We start from the raw sequence: 24,536 nt of genomic DNA on the forward strand, positions 1-24,536 counted from the left end.
GGCAGAATTGGAGCTCCAAAAAAGTATTTTAAGAAGTTAACCTTTTCCTTACTGCACGTGTAAGAAGAACTAGTTTTGCAATTTCAGAAAAGATTTTATTTTAGTCAGTTTTCTCTGGAGTCTAAAGAATATCATGGCCATTCAGTGTCAGAAACATCATTTCTCCTTTTTGTAGTTACAGTATATTATTAATGATATATGCATGAGGGCGTTGCTGTCACATTGGATGTAAAGCCTTGGCTACAAAATTTTGACAAATAGTAGGACTATTAAGCATACCTTGAGTAACACAGTCTATTGAAATCTTTTATGAGGCCCGATATGATTAGAATAAGGGAGAGAGAAAGTGACTCTCTCCCAGTCTAAACGGTGCAAAGGTATATTAAAAAAGCAATCTTGTAAATCAGTAATAATAATGTACCAATTTTGAGGAATAGTAGATGATGGGATCCCTGGTTGTAATGCACCCATAGGTTTCATAGATGCATTAACTTTTCTAAGGTCTGTTAAGAGATGCCATTTGTTAGATTTCTTTTTTATAACAAAAATAGGAGAGTTCCAAGGAGAGCAAGATTCCTCAATATGTTTTAATTCTAATTGTGTGTCTATAAGTTCTTTAGTAGCCTATAATTTTTCTTTTGTAAGGGGCCATTGCTCTGTCCAAATAGGCTTGTCATTCTTCCAAATTATTTTAATAATTGCTTTGTTTGTTAAATGAGCAGTGGCCCTTAGGAAAAATGTGAAATGTATTTCTGAGTTTGCCATTGCAGAAGTAAGTCCCTTCCTATTAGATTAAGGGGTGCATCTATCACATAAGGTCTTAATGTTGCAGACTGGCCTTTTGGTCCTTCCCATGGGTAGATTTGAACATTTTGATAAATTTCTTGTACTTTGGTTTGAGAAATTCCTGCAATTTGGCAAGAGATTTTTTGTATAGGCCAGGATGTGGGCCATAAGTGTTTGGAAATAATAGTTATATTAATATTAGATCCAGTGTTGAGGAGACCAGAAAATCTTTTACCATTAATGTTGATATTTATATTTGGTCGGGTGTATTCAGATACCAATGATGTCCATAAGGATTGTTTTTGATCTGTACTGCCGAATCCACCTGTCCGTACACTTAGAGGAGTTAATAGAAATGTAAGGTAAAAGAAGTAATTGAGCAATTTTGTCCCCTTTTTTGAATTGTCATAGAATCTGAGATGACGTCATAATTTGAATCTCTCTTTATAATTTGAATCAATTATTCCAGGGTGAACAGTAATTCCTTTAGAAGTCAAACTAGATTGGCCAAGTAAAAGACCGAAGGTTTGTGGGGGCAGGGGTCCAGAAAGTCCAGAAGGTATTTTAGAAGGGACTGCTTGAGGGTAAAGGAAAAAATCATTTAGGGCTGGTATATCGACGGCAGCACTGCCGGATGTTGAGGGTGTGAGGGAAAATATAGCATTTGCCCCTGGTTTTTGTTGAAGGGGACCTGGGGGTCCCCTGCTTGGAGTTTCCTGGAATAGATTTTCTTTCAATATCAAATTTAGATTTACAATCTTTGGCCCAATGCATTCCTCTATGACAATGAGGGCAGATTTTTGTAGGTTTTTTTATTTGCCTTCTTAGGGCTGTCCCTTTTTAAATGGTTTTTATCTGTTGCTGTTCGGGCCCACTTCTTGGGGTCCTTTAATGTATCGGAACCTGGTGGTCCAGAGTCAATGATAAGAAAGTGAGAGAGCTGGAGGGAGGGAAGGGGGGAGAGAGAGAGAGAGAGAGAGAGAGAAAGAGAGAAAGAAAGAAAGCAAGACACGGGGACCCAAGCTCTGATGGAGCAGAGGTGCTTTAATGATGTTTCTGTGAGTATATGTAGGCTGTTGTACAAGAAATTTCTTTTGACAATGATAAAGATCAGAAAACCAAATGTACAGCAACCGTTACCAACGGAACAAGGGATTAATAATGGTCACAAAGTCAGGAGACAATCCATATCTCAAGAAAGAGGATCGAGACTAAGCAGTTTTGTCGTAAGGAGAATGTTTACTGAAGGAGATTCAAGCCTGTCTCATCCTATGACCTTAGTCCTGGGAGTGGCTTGCCATTCCACTGGTTTCTGGTAATAGAAACTGATAAGGAACAGAGGATTTATGAAAAACAGCAGGTAGGAATCTTCCTGTTAACTATTCCCTGACATGTTCCTATTTCATTTTTTAATTTAAATTTATCTATTGAATTTCACTGTGAAATTTAATTTCCCTTTTACAACTCTGTCCCATCTTCCCAATAGTTCTCTAACTTTGGGGTTAAATTAATATTCAGTAGTTTATATTATAATTGGAATGTAAATATTGATCCTAGCTGAGTGGCTTGGTGTACAATGGACATATTCTTTCTATATGATTTTTTTTCCTTTGAGTAAATAATTGCTTTATCTAATTCATTTGGGTAATTTTCTCTCTTATACTCTTTGAACTGTAAAACTTTCCCTCACAGTAGTCAAACACATCATGTCTTTTATTTATTTATTTCTTGGAAATATTACCTTTCTACTTTAAATGGAATGGTTCCTTTCTTGGTAGGCTTCAGAAATGTTTTCCTATGACTGCTATTCATTATCATTCAGGGAATTCTCTTTTCCTTTTTTTTTTTTTAATGTTGGATCCCCTAATTTTCTGCATTCTGTGCTCATTTTTTCTTGGTTTATTATTTTTATTTTGGCTTTTTAAAAGACCTTGCTTGTTTTGTGTTGTTTTTATTCTATCCACACTCGATTGATAGCTTAGCCACATGGAGAATTTTAGGTTGGCAAGGTTTTCCCTTAGAATTTGGAAGGCCTTTTGTCATCTTCTAGCATTTGGAATTGCTGTTAAGATATTCAGTGTCATCTCAGTCCCTTGTATGCTTTGCTTTTTTTCTTTTTCCCTCCTTTTCTTTGTTTCCTTTTTTCCTTTTCCTTTTTTTCTTCTTTCTTCCCTCCCTCCCTCCTTTCCTTTCTACCTATATGCCTTAAGTAGATTCCTTAATCTCGCTGTACTTCTGTTTTCTTATCTTAAAATAGGGATTTTTTTTTTTTTTTATATATATATACCCCATAGAGTAAAGCTTTTATGTAAGTACCTGGGACATAGTAAACACTCAATAAATATTAACCATTATAAATTTTTTTTGAAGTTGCTTTCTGCTTTCTGCATTTTCTGTTTCTTCTCCCCTCCTTTTTTTGTGGTTTGTTTTGGCTCTGTATGTTTGAGGCTATTCTCAAATATCTCTTGATCTCTGCTAACAATTTATATATAAGAGTGAGGCACTAAAAAGCTGATGGGGGATTTTTGACATGTGGGCTTCACTGTAGACTGATTGCACAGTTAGCTACTATTTTTTTGGCCATTACCTTAAATGGCCACCTACCCATCAGTATTTGCAGGTGCCCGAGGAGCCTGGTGGGCTACAATCCATGGGGTCGCAAAGAGTCGGACACGACTGAGCGACTTCTGTGTGTGTGTGTCTATGGAGAGATAGTCTATAAGGACTAAATTTGGCTGCCAGTGTTTGGGAGCTTAGAGAGAGAGGGACACTGTGGGTCTCTACCTTCAGTGTACATACTTTCCCTTCACTTTATTTTCATTGTTTCTCGCCACTCAGGGCCATCTGCTTTGCTTGGATTCTGAGCGGAGTCTCTGGTTTAGTTCTTCCGGAGGATGAACCTGTGAATTTTGCCAGATTGGGGATGGGCTGGCTGGCTGATGACTTCCATGCACTTCTCCTGTTTTTACTGCTTTATCTCACCTCTGCCTTCTGTGGTACTTGGCCTCCAGTTTTGGAGTCTTCCTAGTTTCTGTGATGCAAATGTATTGCTTTTCTCCTCTTTGTGCTCTTAGGTTTCAGCTTCCTCTGCCCTGCTAAGTCTGCTTTTCGTCTTACAAAAACGGGTTGACATCTCTGGTCTGCTTTGGTCTCCTCTTCCATTCTTCGTGTTTTTCTGAGTTTGTATGCTTTCTGTTTCTTCAGTTATTTCATTGGAGTCTTTTGAAAGGTTGAAGAGATAAATATAGAAGTTCAGTCCTTCATATTTAACTGATTATCGATGATCTAGTGTTACTTTTTCCTTTGAGTTTTTTTCAGAAATAAAAAAAATATACCAACACTCTACCCCTTCAATGAATTTTTTTGTGTGTTATGAATTTAATTAATTCATTCAATATGTTGAAACTACATCAAGCTTATTAAATTTCAGGGTCTCAGCAGTTAGGTGCTGGGTATTGTGTGTGTGTGTGTTAAAAAATTCCTACCATGTCATGTGTGCAGACACTCAGTAAATTTATATTCAAAGAATTAATACATTTAATAGCCGTGGTTTTATTTAATTTATTCATTCTAAAGTCTTAGTTTTCACTTTGTAATAAACTTACCTGACCATTTTGTCAATTGGGATTGCTCAGCAAATGAGTAAACCCTATACTAGGTCTTTCTGAAATTGAAAATATTATGGTATTTAATGTGTCACTGTCATCAAAAGGTGATTGATCACTTGCAGGATTTGTGGACACTGTAATACTATGCAGCCTGTTTTTATAATATTTAGCCTAATCTCTTTCAGATGATGTCAGCCTCTTTTGCTTAGATGTCTTTTATGCACTGATTGCCATTGCAATAGACCCATGCTGTCCAATAGAACTTTCTGTAATGATGGAAATGTTCTGTTATTTATACTGTTCAATAAGTGTGATAGCCACTAGCCACATGTAGCTGTTGAGCACATGAAATGGCTAGTACAATTGGGGATCTGAAATAAACTTTTCAACTTTAGTCAATTTAAATTTATGTTAAATAGCCACAGGTGACTAGTGGCTTCCATATTAGACAGCACAGTTATAAGTCATTGTTCTTATAGGATGTGCTAACTTTTTGATTTAAGTTATTTTATGTTGTCAGTCACTTGAATTAGTTTGGAATAATGTTTCCAACAGAGGAATAGGAGTTGACTGAGTTATCCTGACTTTCCTTATTATTATTGGAACTACATTTTTCTTTGGATTTACATAAGAATAAAAATATGCAGATTGCTATTTCAGAATTTAAAATAAAATGTGTTTTAGGTTGGTGTGTCATGCTTGTTTTATTTGGAGTATTTGAGGTGAGATAAGAGATTGAAAATGCAAGTGAAAGGTGAAAGTACTGTTTTGAAACCTCAGAGATTTTTCTCCTAGCCTGCAAGAGAAAGGAGAAATACTGCTGAATCAAAGTCTGGTTTGGATTTAGAGTTTTTATATTCTTAAAGACAGTCATGGTAATGTTTTGTTTTGCATTTTTAATGTTTAGATGAAAATACTGTGTTTATGACCTCAGATGTCTTTGTGATTAATTCAGATTAATTCAGAAAATTTCTTTTGAATCAGGGATGAAGAATAATTGCAGTGAATGCTATAACATTAATCTTTGGCTAAGTAGAATTTTGGCATCAGTTGAGGTCTGTGGTAAGTTAATATTGTTAAATTGGTCAAAATTAAGTCAGTTATTTTTTAGTAAAGCAGTAAAAATTTCATAAGACTGAAAACATGGCTTTGATTGTAGAGCATTACAGTTTTGCTTAACCTTTTTCTGGTGAAACAGAACTTTTTGGAATAATGATTAGTATAGTTACCAATATAATACATGGAGGTTAGCAAAATATACTGTATTTGCTATTTTATATAGTATTATGACTGTGGCTTCCCTTGTGGATCAGCTGGTAAAGAATTTGCCTGCAATGCAGGAGACCTGGGTTCGATACCTGGGTTGGGGAGATCCCTTGGAGAAGGGAAAGGCTACCCACTCCAGTATTCTGGCCTGGAGAACTCCATGGGCTGTATAGTCCATGGGGTTGCAAGAAGTCGTACACGACTGAGCGACTCTCACTTTCATGACCTAAGTAACAACTGAATATTTATTATAATCTTCAAGAAGATACTTCAAGCAGTTCTTTCCAGTTCTTTTTGTTCTTCTGAAGCCTAAAACTCCTCCAGGTCCTTCATTCTCAGACAGATTCTCCTCCCATTTCACAGAATGTGGCACTCCCTCATTTTCCCATCCTCACTTATCAGCTTATAGTCATCATCGCTGATTCTGACCACCCCTTGCAAGTACAGTGAAAAAGTGTCCTGTTTCCTGGAGGCGCAAAAAAGATGTTTCCACCTATGCTCTTAATTCATTACGTTTTATCTTCTGTTACTTGTATATCAGTTATTACCTGGTTCTTGTCATTTCAGCCTATTTCCACTGTTTTTTCCTGCTATATATGGTTTAATGAGCTCAACTTTTTTGTATCATTGGGTACAGATACATATGTAATGAAGAGAGTTGATCCTTCTTAATTCCTTTCTCCCTTTTTTTCTCAGTCTTCTCGAAAGATCTCTTTATACTTATTTTAATTCTTTCCTTAGCAGTCTGTGTTTTAACAAGCCTTCCGCATGATTGTGATGCACACTGAAGTGTGAGAACCACTGCCTGCAGTCCATACTTGTGGATTAACCAAGAAACTCACTATTATTGTTATAAATTGGGAGCGTAGGTTATAGTTTTTAGAGGACTGTTAATGTATACTTATATAGACAGAGAGAGTCTATGGTTGGATGAGTTGTTCTTTAAACCTGGAAGCAGTTAATTGTTGGTCAATTAGGTAGGATTAAGTTTGGCTGTTAGTTTTGGAAAGCCCAAAATAGCAGTGGCTTAAAAAAGAGGATTCTTTCTTTCTTTCTCTTTCTCTCTTTCTTTTTTAATACAAGTAATCCAGGTTTGGTGACTGCATGATTTTCAAAGACTTAAGCTTCTTTACTCTTATTGTTGCTCTACCACCTTCAACACAGCTTCTGGTGTGATTCAGTTTGGCTACTGTGGCTGATCAGCCTTTTCACATTCTAGTCAGCATGAAGGAAAAAGAGGAGTGGTCATATCTCTTCTTTTTAAAGACACTTTACAGGCAGTTGCCCAGACTTTAAGCTCCATAAGCCAGAATTTAGACACTGGTCACACCCAGTTGTAAGGAAGCTTTGGAAATAAAGTTGTTATTTCAGGCAGCCTTGTGTGAAAATATAATTAATGATTTAAAAAATTGTATAGCATTATGTGGTTTGCATTTACCATAAATGATTTACCAATTCCCTGTTGTTAGACAGTTAAGTTGCTTATAAAATTTTTGTTGCTATTTTTGTTGTTCAGTTGCTCCATCATGTCCTACTCCTTGCGACCTCATGTACTGCAGCACGCCAGGCTTTCCTGTCCTTCACTGTCTCCTGGAGTTTGCTCAGACTCATGTCCATTGAGTCGATGATGCCATCCAACCATCTCATCCTCTGCTGCTCCCTTTTCCTCCTGCCCTCAATCTTTCCCAACATCAGGGTCTTTTCCAGTGAGTTGGCTCTTCGCATTAGGTGACGAAAGTATTGGAGCTTCAGTTTCAGCATCAGTCCTTCCAATGAGTATTCAGGGTTGATTGCCCTTAGGATTGACTAGTTTGATCTCCTTGCAGTCTAAGGGACTCTCAAGAGTCTTCTCCAGAACCACAGTTCAAAGGCATCAATTCTTTGGTGCTCAGCCTTCTTTATGATCCAGCTCTCATATCCGTATGTGACTACTGGAAAAACCATAGCTTTGACTTTATGGAGCTTTGTCTGCAAAGTCACGTCTCTGCTTTTTAATACACTGTCTAGGTTTGTCATAACTTTTCTTCCAAGGAGCAAGCATCTTTTAAATTCATGGCTGCAGTCACCATCCACAGGGATTTTGGAGCCCAAGAAAATAAAGTCCCTTATAAAATTTTTGTTGCTATAAACAAAGTAAAAATAAACAATTCTCTGTCTTTAAAAAGTCAATTAGTGAGCATAAAAGCTACATGTTAAGATATTGAGTATTATTGGAGAGAACTTTGAAGTAGTAAAAAAATCAGTTTGAGAGTTTCTGCCTAAGACGAAGATAAGAATCCTAAGAGAGTAGTGGAATTAAGTAATAACTTACAAAGTTTGGACTTTTAGTCATCTGTTGTAGAAAATTAAAGAAATACACAGTATTGCTGACTTACCTAAACTAATGCAGTAAAATGTGGATAACTTACATTTGAGTATATAAATGCGTTAAGCTTCATACATTTATTTGAGTCTGAGTCATATGTATTGATCTTTTAGTATTGAAATGACATTTTATTTTTGTTTTAGAGTACAAATCTTTCACTTTAAATTGATTTATTCTTTTCCTTTTCCTGAGCTTTACTTAAGTTTAGAAAAGAAATAAAACGTTGTGTTCTAATATGCATATACTTTCATTAGACTTTCATTGGATTTCTTTTGATTGACAGGCCTTTTTGCAAATGTGTAATCTGCCTATCAAAGTGGTCTGCAGGGCAAATGCAGAATATATGTCTCCATCTGGTAAGTTTTTTTTTTTTTTCCTCCTCTGTTAATACTCTGCATTGATAAAATTGCAGTGATAGTCCAATTTGTACCTAGATTTTTTTTAAAAAATGCCTACATTATCCTGTAGTTTGTTAAGTGTATAATAGCATTGTGGCTAAGAAAAACAATATACATATTTCAATTAGAAATACTTTATTGCTAAAAAAAAGTGCTAACCATTGTCTGAGCCTTTCATGAGTCAAAACCTTTTTGCTGGTGGAGGATCTTTCCTCCGTGTTGATGGCTGCTAACTGATCAGGGTGGTGGTTGCTAAAGGCTGGGGTGGCTGTGTCCATTTCTCAAAGTAAGGCAACACTGAAGTTTGCCTCATTGATTGACTTCCTTTGACAAACCATTTCTCTGTAGCATGTAGTGCTGTTTGATAGCATTTTACCCCACAGTGGAGCTTCTTTCAGAGCTGGAGTCAGTCTTCTCAAATCCTGGTGCTCCTTTATAAACTAAGTTTATGTAGTATTCTCACTCCTTTATTGTCATTTCAACGGTCTTCACAACATCTTCACTAAAGAGTATATTCCATTTCAAGAAACTGCTTTCTTTGCTCATCTATAAGCAGCAGCTCTTCATCCTTTAAAGTTTTATAATAGAACAATAATAAAAATGTTTGAATTATTGTGAAAATTACTAAAATGTGATACAGAGACATAAAGTAAGCAAATGCTGTTGGGAAAATGGCACCAGTGTACTTAGTGCAGGGTTGCTGCTGTAAAACTGCTCAGTATTTGCAAAGCGCAATAAAAGTGCAGTAAGATGAGGTACATAGAAACTCTTCCAAGAACTCCAGACTGGATATTGGAAGTGCGAAATACACTTTGCTCTCAAAATGTACCCCCCCAAAATACTCTTCAGTCTGGACATTCATTCACAAGTATTTTTCATTCTGTAATCATATTATCCCAGAGGACCTGCACTATTTCTAGCAGTATAGTAGTTGTAAAGATTTTATCCCAAGTTAAAAAAAGAGTGTGATCTAATGCTTGTGCAGATAAAATTTTTTTTTCCTCTTTTGCAAGATTTATAAAGCAGTAGGAAACAAGAATGCAGAATTCAGTGTTTTTATATTGGTAAATGGAAATGTCTTCTAAATTCATTTGCTGAGTTGTATTCCAAAAGGCCTGTGTTTCCTTTGTAATGTTATCCTATGGATGCAGATGAAGCTTTTGTTGGTGCAGTGCACCACATCCATTACCCTCAGTCTGTCTGAGCCTGAGAGGAGTGAATCAATTGAAAAGGACCATGAAGAAGCTCGCTGTTAGTGTGAACTCTATTTGAACTAGGTCTGACAGAGTTTCATCCTCTAGCATTTGAGGTAGACTTTATTACTATTTGGAGATTGTCATCTCTGATAATTTCACCAGTTATTAGTATTTATAAAATTAAAATATTACTTTTTAATGTGATATTTACTTAGAGAAGTCAGTTTTTCTTTAAATTAAATTATTTATTTTAATTGGAGGCTAATTACTTTACAATATTATAGTGGTTTTTGCCATACATTAACATGAATCAGCCATGGGTATACATGTGTTCCCCATCCTGAACCCCCCTCCCACCTCCCTCCCCATCCCATCCCTCTGGGTCATCCCAGTGCACCAGCCCTGAGCATCCTGTCTCAAGCATCAAACCTGGACTGGTGATCTGTTTCACATATGGTAATATACATGTTTCAATGCTATTCTCTCAAATCATCCTACCCTTGCCTTCTCCCACAGAGTCCAAAATACTATTCTTTACATCTCTGTCTCTCTTGCTGTCTCGCATATAGGGTCATCGTTACCATCTTTCTAAATTCTACCTATATGCGTTAATATACTGTATTGGTGTTTTTCTTTCTGACTTACTTCATTCTGTATAATAGGCTCCAGTTTCATCCACCTCATTAGAACTGATTCAAATGCATTCTTTTTAATAGCTGAGTAATATTCCGTTGTGTATATGTACCACAGCTTTCTTATCCATTCGTCTGCCAATGGACATCTAGGTTGCTTCCATGTCCTGGCTATTGTAAACAGTGGAGAAGCCAGTCTTTATAAGCATACTATTTATTCTTTTTTTCCCACATGTGTTGGGAGCAAACTTTGTGTTATAATTCATAAGTTAGCATACCTTCAAAGATTGTTATTCACTTAATTCCTGATATTTTTTGAGTCAGATACATTCATTAATGCACCATTATGTGCTTAAACAATTGACCTCAGTGGTTGTCTGAGATATGAAAGTAGTAGATGTAAAAAAAAAAAGTCTTTATAAATATTGTTTACATATAGGTTGATTTATTGTAATCTGAAGGGAAGGCCTAGTTAAAGTTTTAAAAATCTATCAGTCATGAAACAATGTCCAGGCTTAGTTCATATAATTTGAATAATTAGTATTTACTGCTGCATAGTGATTTGTTAGTGTTAGCTCTGAAAAGGGAGTATTATGTTATTATATGCAAGTGAGAGCTCTAGAAATGAATCTTGTTTCTTTCATTTTAAAATTAGTAATTAATGTTAGAAAATTTTTAGAATTTAATATACATGCTTAACTGTAATTTTAAAAAGTCATAATGTTACAAAACTGTATTAATAAGACATAACAAGTTTTGTGTTGATTTCCTTTTTAGCACAAACTTTAATTTACTGGTCTTGTTCTCACATTGTTTTTCCCCTTCCACAGGTAAAGTACCTTTTATTCATGTAGGAAATCAAGTAGTATCAGAACTTGGTCCAATAGTCCAATTCGTTAAAGCCAAGGTAATAAAAAAGATATTAAATGGATTTGATCCCAGTTACTCTTAAATAGGTCATTCATCATCTTTAGAGTGTTGTAGCATTTACATTGATTTTAACCTAGTTTTATAAAATGCTGATAATAAACTACTGGAGAAATATTTCTAAAGTGTAAGGTTTTTTTTTTTTTTTCTTTCATAATGTAAATCAATGGCAAAAGAGGCCGTTTGATCTTTACAAAATGAGAGATAATTTTCTCACTCATGTTTATGAGAAATTTTGGTCACAAATGAAAACAATTAGGTTGTTGTAAAATATCAGGTTAACTTTTGAGAAGGGAGTTATAGAATGTTTACAAGTTGAATGTACTCCTTTACCCGTTATTCAGTGTAGATTTTAATAGTTATCAAAGAACAACCTCTATTAACATTTTGGGGGACATCCATCTAGAATTTTTTTTGCATATGTAGAAAAATATAGGTAATACTATTAGTATTATTTTGAAACCTGCCTTTTAAGATCATCAATATGTTTAGAAATTCTTCCATGTTAATGACTATAGATATGTATTATCCTTTTAAATTGTTGTATAGTGTTCTTTTGTATTCAGTTCAGTCCAGTCCCTCGGTCGTGTCTGACTCTTTGCGACCCCATGGACTGTAGCATGCCAGGCTTCCCTGTCCATCACCAACTCCCAGAGTCTACTCAAACCTATGTCCATTGAGTCGGTGATGCCATCCAACCATCTCATCCTCTGTCGTCCCCTTTTTCTTCCGCCTTCAATCTTTCCCAACATCAGGTTCTTTTCCAGTGAGTCAGTTCTTTGCATCAGGTGGCCAAAGTATTGGAGTTTCAGCTTCAGCATCAGTCCTTCCAGTGACTATTTAGGACTGATTTCCTTTAGGATGGACTGGTTGGATCTCCTTCCAGTCCAAGGAACTCTCAAGAGTCTTCTCCAAACCACAATTCAAAAGCATCTTTTGTATTAGAATTTTTTTACTTAATTCTTTATTGATGGACACTTAAATTGTTGGTGGCTCAGACAGTAAAGTGTCTGCCTGCAGTGCAGGAGACCAGGGTTTGATCCCTGGGTTGGGAAGATCCCCTGGAGAAGGCAATGGCAACCCACTCCAGTACTCCTGCCTGGACAATTCCATGGACTGAGGAGCCTGGTAGGCTACAGTCCATGGCATCGCAAAGAGTCAGACACGACTGAGCGACGTCAGTTTTCAGTTTAAGTTGCTGGCAACTTTTTGCTGTTATTGAGTGCCAAGATAAGTATTCTTTTACATACACCTTTGTACACTTGTTAAATTATCTCCTTAGCATAAATTCCTAAGAGTGATATTACAGTGTTACAGGGTATACATTTTAAAAATTTTACAACAGATCATCAGATTGAACTAAAGTTTATACTATTTTATAAGTCTACTCATTACTGTAGTGTATTAGAATTTAAAAATTAGTGTCTATTTCCCTATCCTTTACTAATAACACTTAAAAAAAATCTTTGACTACTTTATAAGTAACACATGTCAATCTTTTAGAATTTATTTTATTACTAAGGTTTAGTGTCTTAAAAAAACAGTTTACTGACCATCCTTGTTTTCTTCTTTGGTGAAATAATAAATTTTATCTCTTGAATGATACATTTTTATAATGACAAGTAAATACTTCTTATTAATATTTTGTAGTCATAGCAAAGTATTATTTTTTCATAATTTTCACATAAAATAATTATCTTTTAGGGGCATTTTGAAAACTAATCCTTTGGGCATCTGCAGTAAAACATTGATGTTTATTACTTGGTAGTAAGATAACTGGAAGTTTTTGTATGTTTAATATGATGCTCTTTAAAATTTTTAAAAATTCCCTTTAGGGCCATTCTCTTAGTGATGGGCTGGATGAAGTCCAGAAAGCAGAAATGAAAGCCTACATGGAATTAGTCAACAATATGCTGTTGACTGCAGAGGTATAACAAGATAATAGACCTTGAAAATATGCTTTTTCTCTCATAAAAGACTATCTTTCTTATGGCTTATTTTAAAGTTACTGAAATAAAGGAAAATAGTCAAGTAAACTCTAGGGCTAGTATGGTTACCCAGATTATTTGGTCATTATGTTTGAATAAGTTGCCTGTTTTTTCATTTCTAGTTTTTTCTTTTTGTAAACAGGAGTGATCATTTTATTTTGGTCTTGTGAAGTTTTCTTAAATAATATCCGTAAAATACTCTAATGGCATTTAGAGATATATTTTATGAATAAAAAATATTTTTTAGGTACTATCATTAAGCTTAATAATTCTGTGTAGAACATTAGCCAAGGGGGGAAAAATGCTCACATATGTGACTTCTATGATATTGGCTTATAAAAATTACTCTGGCAAGAAATAACTTACTTTATCCATTTTCTCTTTGATATTCTAAAGTTTTGGTGACTGTTTTTTTTTCCCTAGCTGTATCTTCAGTGGTGTGATGATGCTACTGTAGGAGAGGTGAGTGGTTCTGCAGCATTTATCTTAATTAAAATTTAATGAAAAAACACTTTTGCTCAGAATCATAAGTCCCTGCTCATAAATGAAACATTGTGGTTTGTACCATTAGTGATATAGTTTTTCACTCAACTTTAATTTTGCTTGCACATACATTTTAGGGAAGCTATGTGTTGTTTGATATAACTGGTTGCAAAGTACATAAAAGTTTATATATTTTTAAAGGGAATTGTTTAAAATTTTAATTTTAAGATTGCAAGCTATGTTTTTGTTTCTCTGAAAATATATTTCCTTTAGACATCTATTTGTGAAAATATTTTTAGGACTGCAATTTTAACATAATCTTTTTGCTTTAGATCACTCATGCTAGGTATGGATCTCCTTACCCTTGGCCTCTGAATCATATTTTGGCCTATCAGAAACAGTGGGAAGTCAAACGTAAGATGAAAGCTATTGGATGGGGTAACAAGACTCTGGACCAGGTCAGTTCAGGTTGAAGCTGATAAAACCCTCAACTTTAATGCATAAAGAAAAAGAATTTTTTAAGTTCATAATCCTTAAAAAAAATCCCGACATAATAAAATTAACAAAACATTTGTTCTTATTTTCTCTGACAGGAAGTAGTGTATTGTTTTGTAAAAATCACACATGCTTATTGTAAGACAAATTATGTAATACAGAAGACTTCAAAAAGGGAGTAAAAATTGCTTTGGATCCTACCACCTAGAAATTGCCACTGTTAACTATGTGAAGAACATTCTTCTAGATGTCTCTTAATAACATTTTTAAAAAGTGGAATCATATTATACTTGCCACTCTGTAACCTAATTTTTTTTCCATTCAACAACACTGTGGGCATTTTTTATGCCAGTAAATATAGATCTGCAGCATCAGGGCTTTAAAAAAAACAAAACCCTGTTAAATGCAGTGCTTAAAATGCCCACTTTTCTTTGGTCTTAAATTTACTGAAGTAGAAAAATTATAAAAATATGAGTTTGAGTATCATTAAGCTTATTAATGTCTCTCTTTCAAGGATCCCCCTAGTCCTAGCAAGCCAACCATTGATTTGTGCCGCTGGCCATGAGGAGGATTGGGTAATTGAAAGGAACAGAGGAAATAAAACGTTTTCACTAGTGGAAAACAACTCAAATGCTTCTTATTCATGGTAGATCAGTAGTGTCATCTTTATGAAGCAGATTTTTTAATATATGTGAAATCATTTGATTATATGGATTCAGGAAAACTTTTATAGGGAGTAGAGTATTTAGATAAAAACTTTCTTGATCATAATCCTTATGAAAGGAAATTTGTTCTCAAATTTTCCTATTTCTTATATAGAAAGTATTACTTATGCTCTCTATGTGGTCTCTTTACCTAAATTTATTATAAACTATGTTACAAATGAAGTTTTAGACACATTTTATTGCTTGCTAATTTAAATATTTTTCTTTGGGGTCTATTGCTTGTGTTAGGTCTTAGAAGATGTAGACCAGTGCTGTCAAGCTCTTTCTCAAAGACTGGGAACACAGCCATATTTCTTCAATAAACAGTAAGGATTTTATTCTTTTTAGTTAGTTTCTTTTCTATATTGTTATTTTATCATATATGTAATATCATTTTGTCATAGAGGAATTATTTTATCAAGAAATATTTATGAAAACAGTTACATTAAAATTTATTTTTACATTCATTAAACATTTAATTTCTTGAGTATCAGGCACAGAACTAGCTTCTGGGAGACTAAGATTTCTAAAATGTGGTGCTAGCCATTAAGAATTTTCTCCTGAAAGCAGACGTGTAAACCTGTCATTATAGAATGATATAGAGGTTCTACTAGAAACACATCAAGGTGCTTTGTATGGAACTATGATATCTTAAAATTCTGAGCTTGCAAAGTACTATTAAAACATGAAGTGTAGCCATTGTCTGTATAGGATAATTCCCTGAGGACTAGAAAAGTGAATAAAACTAAACAGTAAAAAATATTGTTGGATGGATAAACATTATTAGAAACTTCTCTTTTTAAAATTTAATGAAAATATTTGTAAAGCATAGAAATGATTGTGAAGGATATAGATTTAAAATATGTATGTATATATGTGAATTGAGTATTTCATGTTTCATTAAGATAGAATTTTTTGTAATTTGGAAAATATCTAATGTTGGCAAAGAATGAATTTTTCCTTTTTTTTTTAAAGTTACTATTTTACTATATCAGAATCAGTTATCCTGTGATCTAGTTTAAGATGGGTTTCAATAAGCATTTTAACCTCAGTGGTTTGCTTGGAATCGAATCTTTTTTTAGCTTTAATAAAAATCCCTTGACTTTTAGATTGATAATTTTTAAAAAGATTTATTTGCTATTATTTATTATATCTTTATAGGCATTCATCTGTAGCTATATCAAACATCTTTTGGTAGAGATATTAATATTTGTAGCAAAAATGACAATGATGATAGCTTGGAAATATTTAAGTTATATTAATGTATATGCTATACAATTGATATTCAAATAAAATTGGAGTCTGTTGATCTTTGAAGCAGAAAATGTCATAGTGTTCAAACCGTGAAATCCTGGTAGGTGAAGCTTCTATATGTTCTTATTTCTAGTGATGTTTGCTATACTGATTCTAGTTGTTTAGTCTCTAATACAAAAGAAATGTATCAAAATGTTACTATTATGTAGTTCCTTTTCTCTCTGATACAGGAATTCATAGGAGCTGAAAAGCTCAAAAAGGGTGTATTTTATTAATCCAGCTTGAACATCTGGAAGTTCACAGTTTGTGTAGTGTTGAATCCTGGCCTGGAGAATTTTGAGCGTTACTTTACTAGGGTGTAATTATTTTTAAACTTGTAATTGAAAATTCAAAGTTTAGAATAGGTGTAAAAATAAGATTTGTAACTGAGAAACTGTGTAACTGGTATTAAGATTTAGGTTTTTGAAATAATTTTATCTTATATGAGACTTAAACATTTTTATTTTTGAAGTATAGAATAGGTTTAATTTAATTTTACACAATTGTTTAATAATATTAAAATTTATTTCCCTGTGAATCCTCTGCTTACCCTCTAAAATTAGAATCAGCTTTTCTTCTAGCTTACGTACTGGACATGTTGAGAGGCCTCATGAAAGAAACTCAGTCACTCTTGAGAAGAAAGAGAAAGAGAGTTGAGGGAGATCTTGCGAGAATTTGGTGTTGCTGTTTAGTGCTAGATTGTATCTGACTCTTTTGCGACCCCATGGACTGTAGCCCATCAGGCTCCTCTGGTTCATGGGATTCTCCAGGCAGGAATACTGGAGTGGGTTGCCATTTCCTTCTCCAGGGGATCTTCCTGACCCAGGGATTGAACCTGCGTCTCATGCATTGCAGACGGATTCTTTACCATGGAGCTACCAGGGAAGCCCTGCAGCAAGAATAGTAATTGGGAAAAGGAGACAAAGAAGCTCAATGGTGGAAAGGAAAAAGGAAAGTGAATTTGAAAACAAATTAGAAATAATACAAAGTAGATACTCATGATTGTTGGCCTTTTTATCCTTCATGATACATAGTGTTGCTGTGTGCTTAGTCTCTCAGTCGTGTCCGACTCTTTGGACCCCATGGACTGTAGCCCGGCAGGCCCCTTTGTCCATGGCGATTCTCCAGGCAAGAAAACTGGAATGGGTTGCCATGCCCTTCTCCAGGAGATCTTCCCAACCCAGAGATTGAACCCTGCAATGCAGGGGTCTCCTGCATTGCAGGCAGATTCTTTACCATCTGAGCCACCAGGGAAATTCATATTTCTAAAATGAAAGTCAAAATCTGTGCTATCTGTTGTATCCACACAACCTTGCTGATGTGATACCTGTTAAGACACTTATACAAAGACTGAGTCATTTGTTCCCTTTCACCTGGTGAGTGGATTTGAAATAAAAACCTAAAAGTTTTCTTAAAGTGATATTTTCCTTTTCCTTTTTAATAAAGAGGAAGAAGAAGTAGAAAAAAAGTAGTTTTTAGAAATGTAATCAGGATAGTAAGAGTTACACTGCTGTAAAGCATTTAGGAGCTCCTTGCAGGTCTAAGTATTTTCCAAATAAAATGTTAGAGGAAGCTCAGTAGATGTTGGTTAAAACTAGATTAAATTGAATGATAAATTGAAAAAGAGTTAGATTTGAAAAAGAAAAAAATACTTCTGTTAACCATTAAGTAAATGGTAAAATTTGAAAATTATACCTTCATATACAGATTGGAAATGCAAAAATTATACTTGGGAACCTTAAGAAAAATTTCAGGGGGAAGTAGGATTTCATTGAGGTTTTTTAAATTAAGAAATCACCAGCTAAGAAAATTAAGGAGAAATTGCTCAAAAATACCCACAGGCAAAATACCCAAAGGCAAAATATAGCAAAGTTAATGGCAAGAAGCTTGATTTACAAATTTGAGTGATAGTCCTAAAGATCAGTGATTGATATAAAGAAAGGATATGTAAATTATTTCTGTTAGTATGAAGAAATGACAAAGTAATAGTATAACAGGAAAGAAAAATAAGGAAATACCCAGACAAAATTAATGTTTTTGAAACTAGACTATGAAAGGTATCAGAAAGAAAGAAATGTGGAACCATAACAATTGAAGAAAATGAAAAGGATGAGTGCAAAATTTTTTAATGGGAAAGGTTAGGAAAACATTCATATTTTATGCTACTGTTTTTATTTTGATATGCAAATGACAGACTAGTAGGTAACTGATGCTCATTAGTGGAACCTATTGATAGCAATTTTATAATATATGTAAATCAAGCTATCATGCTGTAAACTTTAAACTTATACAGTGATGTATGTTAATTATTTTTCAGTAAAACTGGAAAAAAAAAGAATAGTGGATAACCAACAGAAAAGTAGAAAGAATAATAATGCAAGATGAGAAGGCAACATTATGAAAGATGTTAAAGGTCTTAGGAGGGGGGTTGCTATTTATATCCAAATTATAATCCACAAACTACTTAGTGGGCAGAAGGGTAGTAATGTTATGTTTTCTCTCCATATTATATAGAAAAGGTAATTAAAGCTGGAGGTACATGAAATCTTGGCTTGATTACATAATTCAATAGAAATACTGGATCTCTCATAGGAGTTGCAAACATTTTTCTGAGTTTATTGCTTTTTTTTAAAAGTCAAGTTTGTGGTATAATTTACAAAAAGTAGAATTGGCACTTTTATGTGTATATAGTTTTGTGAGTTATAGCAGTGCTCTATAGTTGTGTCCCACTACCACAGTGTACTCTGTTTATTTTTTTAACAATATCAATATTTCAATAGTCATAAAAAGGAAAGAGAAATAGAAACAATAGAGAAGAGTAACAGCACATACACAGTGTACTCTTTAAAAAGAGTATTGTGGGAATTGATAACTTATATATGTCAAGTCAGCTAATGTAAGTAGTTGCTGAAGGATTGCAAAAAATATGCATTGGAAGTTATGTGTGTGTTTTGATTTAGGGTAGTGTATCCTACTTCCTGTTAGATGTTCTAAAAGTGATTGGTCATGAAGTTGCTGTCTTTAGGAAACATCAGATCAATTTTTATATGCTTGTTACCTGTATATAATTCAGCACCTTTTGAGTTATATAGATTACATTTGCAACAGATGACATTTTGACCACTTCAGGGATACTACTAGACCACTCTGGTTTAAACATACTTCATACCCAAGCTCATTCAGAGCCTTCATTTATTGATAAAAGATGCCCTACTACTAGAAGTTGCATCACAGAATATATTCATCTCTTTTAGGCTCTAGTACAAGAAACAGAGGGTAGTTAATCCTAAGATTAGAAAACTAAATCCTAAATTGGTAAGATACACATTTTAAGAAATATGTTTAGGCATCTGGAAGGATTGGTGTTTGTATTACTTCTCATAGAGTGCCTCAGCTCTACATTTATCTACCTTCTGCATCTTTGGTTTTTTTCAGGTGTTCATTTGTTATTAATTCTTAATCTGTGATGTTAGATCATAGTGCTATCAAGTCCCAGCACACTTGTGATTTTTTTAAAACTATCCTGTTGACTACTTTCTTAAACATGGCCATAAATTGCACATTTGACTTTGATTAATAGTTCATGAATGTGTCAAAAGAGGGAAGGCTTTGGAAGAATGTGAATAACTACTATTGAAAAATTAAACATCCTATACAGCTTTGGATGCTTTCTTTTTTGTTTCGTTATTGATTCAGCATATAACCATTCAGTTCCTTAGATTTCCTTACTAAAAACTGGGGTTATAAAGATATATGCTTTGTTACTTTTAGAGAACTTAGAGTATAAGAGGGAAACATTAAGTAAATAGTTATAATGTGGTATGAAAAGTACTTCACCTTTTTATTGATTCATTAAACACATACTTATTGAGAACTTACTTTGGGCCAGGCGTTGTTCTAGATAATGGGGACATAACAGGAAACAAGTAGACAGTGTCCTGCTGGAAGGAGACAGATGATTAAAAACAAATATGAGAAAGTTTTAAGTGCCATATAGAGAATTAAAATCGGATCACATCACAGTAAGTGACTATATGCCCACTTTAGTTTGCATGGTCAGGGGAGACTTTCAGATGTGACATTTAAGCTGTATTCTGAAAAACAAGGAGGAGCCAGTTGGGTCAAGTCCCTAAAATTGGCTAGTTTATGTTCAGATGGAAGAAGCAGAGCCATTTATGGTTGTGTGTTGAAAATGGTAGGAGGTATGGCTGAAGAGGTAAGCCAGAGCCAGATCATCTGAGACTTGTATGCTTTGGGTAAAGAGTTTGCATGTTAGTGTAAGTAGAGTGGAAATTCACTGGAATGTTTTATGCTTGGCGTGGTATGAGCTGGTGATATTTTTTAAAAAGTAGCAGAGCAGTTAAGTAGAAGCAGGGAGATACAGTAGGAAGGTAGTTCAGTGGTCTTGGTGAGATGATGGTGGCTCAGAGGAGGAGATAATAATAGATAAGTGGTGGTATTCAGGATGTATTTTGGTGGTTATGTCTCACCCGGCTTGCTAATAGATGTGAGAGGATAAGAGAAAACTCAAGCAGAGCTCACATTTTTGGCTTGAACAGGTGGTGCATATAGGTGCATATAGACTTTTATTTTGAGAAGATGAGGAGACAAGCTGATTTGAGGTCCTTATTGAACATTCATGTGGAGATATTTGAACGTATTATTCTGGACTTCAGGGGACAGACTCAGGCTGGAGATAAATATTTAGGAATTAGTGACATGAAGACATATAAAGCCATGCAACTACAAGAGGTCGTTCATGAGTGGCGATCAAGGCTACATAGCTAGTAAGTTAGTGGCAGAATTAGGATTTGACAGAACCCCATTGCTGGGAGAAATATCAGTAACCTCAGATATGCAGATGACATAACCCTTATGGCAGAAAACGAAGAACTAAAGAGCCTTTGATGAAAGTGAAAGAGGAGAGTGAAGAAATTGGCTTAAAACTCAGCATTCAGAAAACTAAGATCATGGCATCTGGTCCCATCATTTCATGGTAAATAGATGGGAAAACAGTGGAGACAGTGACAGACTTTATTTTGGGGGGCTCCAAAATCACTGCAGATGGTGAACTGCAGCCATGATATTAAAAGACACTTGCTCCTTGGAAGAAAAGTTATGACCAACCTAGACAGCATATTAAAAAGCAGAGATGTTACTTTGCCAGCAAAGGTCCGTCTAGTCAAAGCTACGGTTTTTTCAGTAGTCATGTATGGATGTGAGAGTTAGACTAGAAAGAAAGCTGAGCACTGAAAAATTGATGCTTTTGAACTGTGGTGTTGGAGAAGACTCTTGAGAGTCCCTTGGACTGCAAGGAGATCCAACCAGTCCATCCTAAAGAAGATCAGTCCTGAATATTCACTGGAAGACTGATGCTGAAGCTGAAACTCCAATACTTTGGCCACCTGATGTGAAGAATTGACTCATTTGAAAAGATCCTAATGCTGGGAAAGATGGAAAAGACCAAAGGTGGGAGGAGAATGAGACGACAGAGGATGAGATGGTTGGTTGGGATCACCAACTCAATGGACATGAGTTTGAGTAAACTCCGGGAGTTGGTGATGGACAGGGAGGGCCAGTGGGTCGCAGTCCACTGGCCCTGGTTGCAGTCCATTGGGTCGCAAAGAAGTCAGACATGACTGAGCGACTGAACTGAACTAAAAAGCTCTGTTTTGCCAAACCAGGTTACTGCAACATATTTTTACATTTCAGGTGGATTAACATGTTTTCTCTATAATTTAGGACTACCACTGTAGGATTGACAGCAATAATTACTGATGGCATATAATGATGTATTTTCTCCTTTTAGTAATATTGTGCTGTGCTTAGTCACTCAGTCGTGTTCGACTCTGTGCAACCCCATGGACTGTAGCCCTCCAGGCTCCTCTGTCCATGGGGATTCTCCAGGCAAGGATACTGGAGTGGGTTGCCACGCCCTCCTCCAGGGAATCTTCCTGACCCAGGGATTGAACCCATGTCTTCCCCATTGCAGGCAGATTCTTTACCGTCTGAGCCACCAGGGAAGCCCAGTATTGTGCTAATGCAGTATAATGAGAGGGTTCGAGGTGCTGACCCTCTGCTACAGTTGAAAGTCCATGTATAACTTTAGAATCAGGCCTTTGTGTCTGTGGCTCCACATCCACAAACTGATTCAACCAACCATGGATTGTGTAGTAATGTAGTATCTATTTATTGAAAAAAAAAAACTTGGCATATAAGTGGGCCTTAACAACAATTCCAGCCAGTGTTGTTCACAGGTCTACTGTAATTGTTTTCATATAATGTAAATTTGTGATATCCCATATATAGACCATTGGTAGCAAGGTAGATAAATTTCATCTTTTTGTTAGGAATATTTAATTAAAGGGGGGGGGAACCCTAGAAAAATTTTTGTTGAAGCCATTCTTGTATATCCTTCAGAAAGCTAAATTTATTTTAAAAAGGGTAAGTAAACTTGCTTTCTTACTTTTTTATATCTTTAGCATCTGTCACAGTTACTAGCTCATTGGAGAACTGTTGTATGTTTAGTAAATAACTTAATAAAATGAATGTGATTATTTACACTAGTATTATTTTAACACATTTAAATGATACTACTATTTAAGAAGGGCTTCCCTGATAGCTCAGTTGGTAAAGAATCTGCCTGCAGTGCGGGAGACCCCAGTTTGATTCCTGGGTCAGGAAGATCCACTTGAGAAGGGATAGGCTACCCACTCCATTATTCTTGGGTTTCCCTGTGGCTCAGCTGTGGGACCCCCTGCAGTGTGGGAGACCTGGATTTGATCCCTGGGTTGGGAAGATCCCCTTAAGAAGGAAAAGGCCACCCACTCCAGTATTCTGGCCTAGAGAATTCCATGGATTGTGTAGTCTATGGAGTTGTAAAGAGTTGAACATGACTGAGCGACTTTGGACTTCTCTGGTGGCTCAGATGGTAAAGAATCTTCCCACAATATGGGAGACCTGGGTTAAATCGATGGGTTGGGAAGATCTCCTGGAGAAGGGAATGGCAACCCACTCCAGTGTTCTTGCCTGGAGAATTTCATGGACAGAGGAGTCTGGTGGGCTACAGTGCATGGGATCGCAAAGAGTTGGACACAACTGAGTGACTAACACACGCACACACACAGTATTTAAGAAAGCAAGTCACATAACTAGCAAATCATGGTTCAAAAGTTTTCATAATTTTTAACAGAAACTCTAGTAAAATAGAATAAATTCTATCAGGTTGGGGTAGGATTTATTTCTTAAGTTAGTTTTTTCTTTTAAATATAATAAAGTGTTTTTTAAAAAAATAGTGTATATTCTGCCTTGTAAGTTAAACGCTGTTCATGTTGCTCTCATTTCTGCTTTTGTCTTAGGCCTACTGAACTAGACGCGCTGGTGTTCGGCCATCTGTATACCATTCTTACTACACAAATGACCAATGATGAACTTTCTGAGAAGGTGAAAAACTACAGCAACCTCCTTGCTTTCTGTAGAAGAATTGAACAACACTATTTTGGCAAAGGCAGCTCATCTATCAGATTGTCTTAGAGTTATTTGTTAATTTAGTTATTATTAAAAAATTTAAACTTTTGAAATATGTGTTTCTTGAATGATGTAATAGATAATAGTATCAGAATTCAAAGCCCCAAATACTGCTTTTCAAAACCTCAGAACAAATTATATAATGTATCATATACCTGTACTTTATACTGTTCCTTGTGTGTACATTAAAATAATTTTAAATGATTTCATTTGATATGTTGTACCCCATATCTTTGAAATTTTTGTGTTTTTGGCACATGTATGCATATAAAAATAAAGCTCAAACAACTATATGGCTGGTGTATTTATTAATACTTTCCATCTTTCTAAAAGCTGCTCTTTGAGCTTTATACGTGTAATAAGCAGTGTCTTTTCTAAGGCAGTAATTTGTGTTCCATACTCCCAAGATTACTAGATACATGATGAACCTGGTCATGGGAAATACGTTCTTAACAGTGTACTTAGAAAATGCAAATGATTACAAAGCATTTAAATCCTGCAACAGATTTAAGAGCATTTTTCTTACCTCAACTTTATTGAACTTAAAAACATTTTATCAGAGCAGCTATAATTTACATTTGATAAAAAGATAGTTTTAAGAACTTAACTTTTTTTAAGTTTAAGAAGTTTTTTTTAAACTTCTTTTGGAATAGAATATTTTAATATTGCTGTTTTATTCCTTTTGTGGTGAAGTTGAGGCTTCCCTGTAGGCTTAGATGGTAAAGAGTCTGCCTGCAATGCAGGAGACCCAGATTTGATCCCTGGGTTGGGAAGATCCCCTGCAGTCGGAAGTGGCAACCCACGTCAGTATTCTTGTCTGGAGAATTCCATGAACAGAGGGGCCTGCTGGCTACATTCCAGGTGGTCA

General features: G+C 35.2%; 1 protein-coding gene across 9 annotated transcripts in view; it reads left to right on the forward strand.

Annotated features, from left to right (window-relative positions):
• The window catches only part of MTX2 (metaxin 2), an 82,254-nt gene extending 58,293 nt beyond the window's left edge, over positions 1-23,961 (forward strand). For 7 of the 9 annotated variants that reach the window (XM_086370965.1, XM_086370984.1, XM_086370964.1 and 4 more), the window contains 7 exons: positions 8,309-8,381; positions 11,082-11,158; positions 13,014-13,106; positions 13,590-13,628; positions 13,982-14,107; positions 15,098-15,174; positions 23,500-23,961. In XM_086370965.1, the coding sequence (XP_086227091.1) occupies positions 8,321-8,381; positions 11,082-11,158; positions 13,014-13,106; positions 13,590-13,628; positions 13,982-14,107; positions 15,098-15,174; positions 23,500-23,674 (648 nt within the window). In that variant the 5' untranslated portion in view covers positions 8,309-8,320 and the 3' untranslated portion in view covers positions 23,675-23,961. Of the gene's footprint in view, positions 1-5,349; positions 5,457-8,308; positions 8,382-11,081; positions 11,159-13,013; positions 13,107-13,589; positions 13,629-13,981; positions 14,108-15,097; positions 15,175-23,499 lie in introns of those variants that run through there. The other 2 variants (XM_086370995.1, XR_015152924.1) reach the window with 2 other exon arrangements.
• Positions 23,962-24,536: the final 575 nt, after the last annotated feature.

Source organism: Bos grunniens, chromosome 2 (assembly GCF_055505025.1).
Source record: "Bos grunniens cultivar Pamir isolate PY7600 chromosome 2, Bosgru_T2T1.0, whole genome shotgun sequence".
Taxonomy (NCBI): Eukaryota; Metazoa; Chordata; class Mammalia; order Artiodactyla; family Bovidae; genus Bos; species Bos grunniens.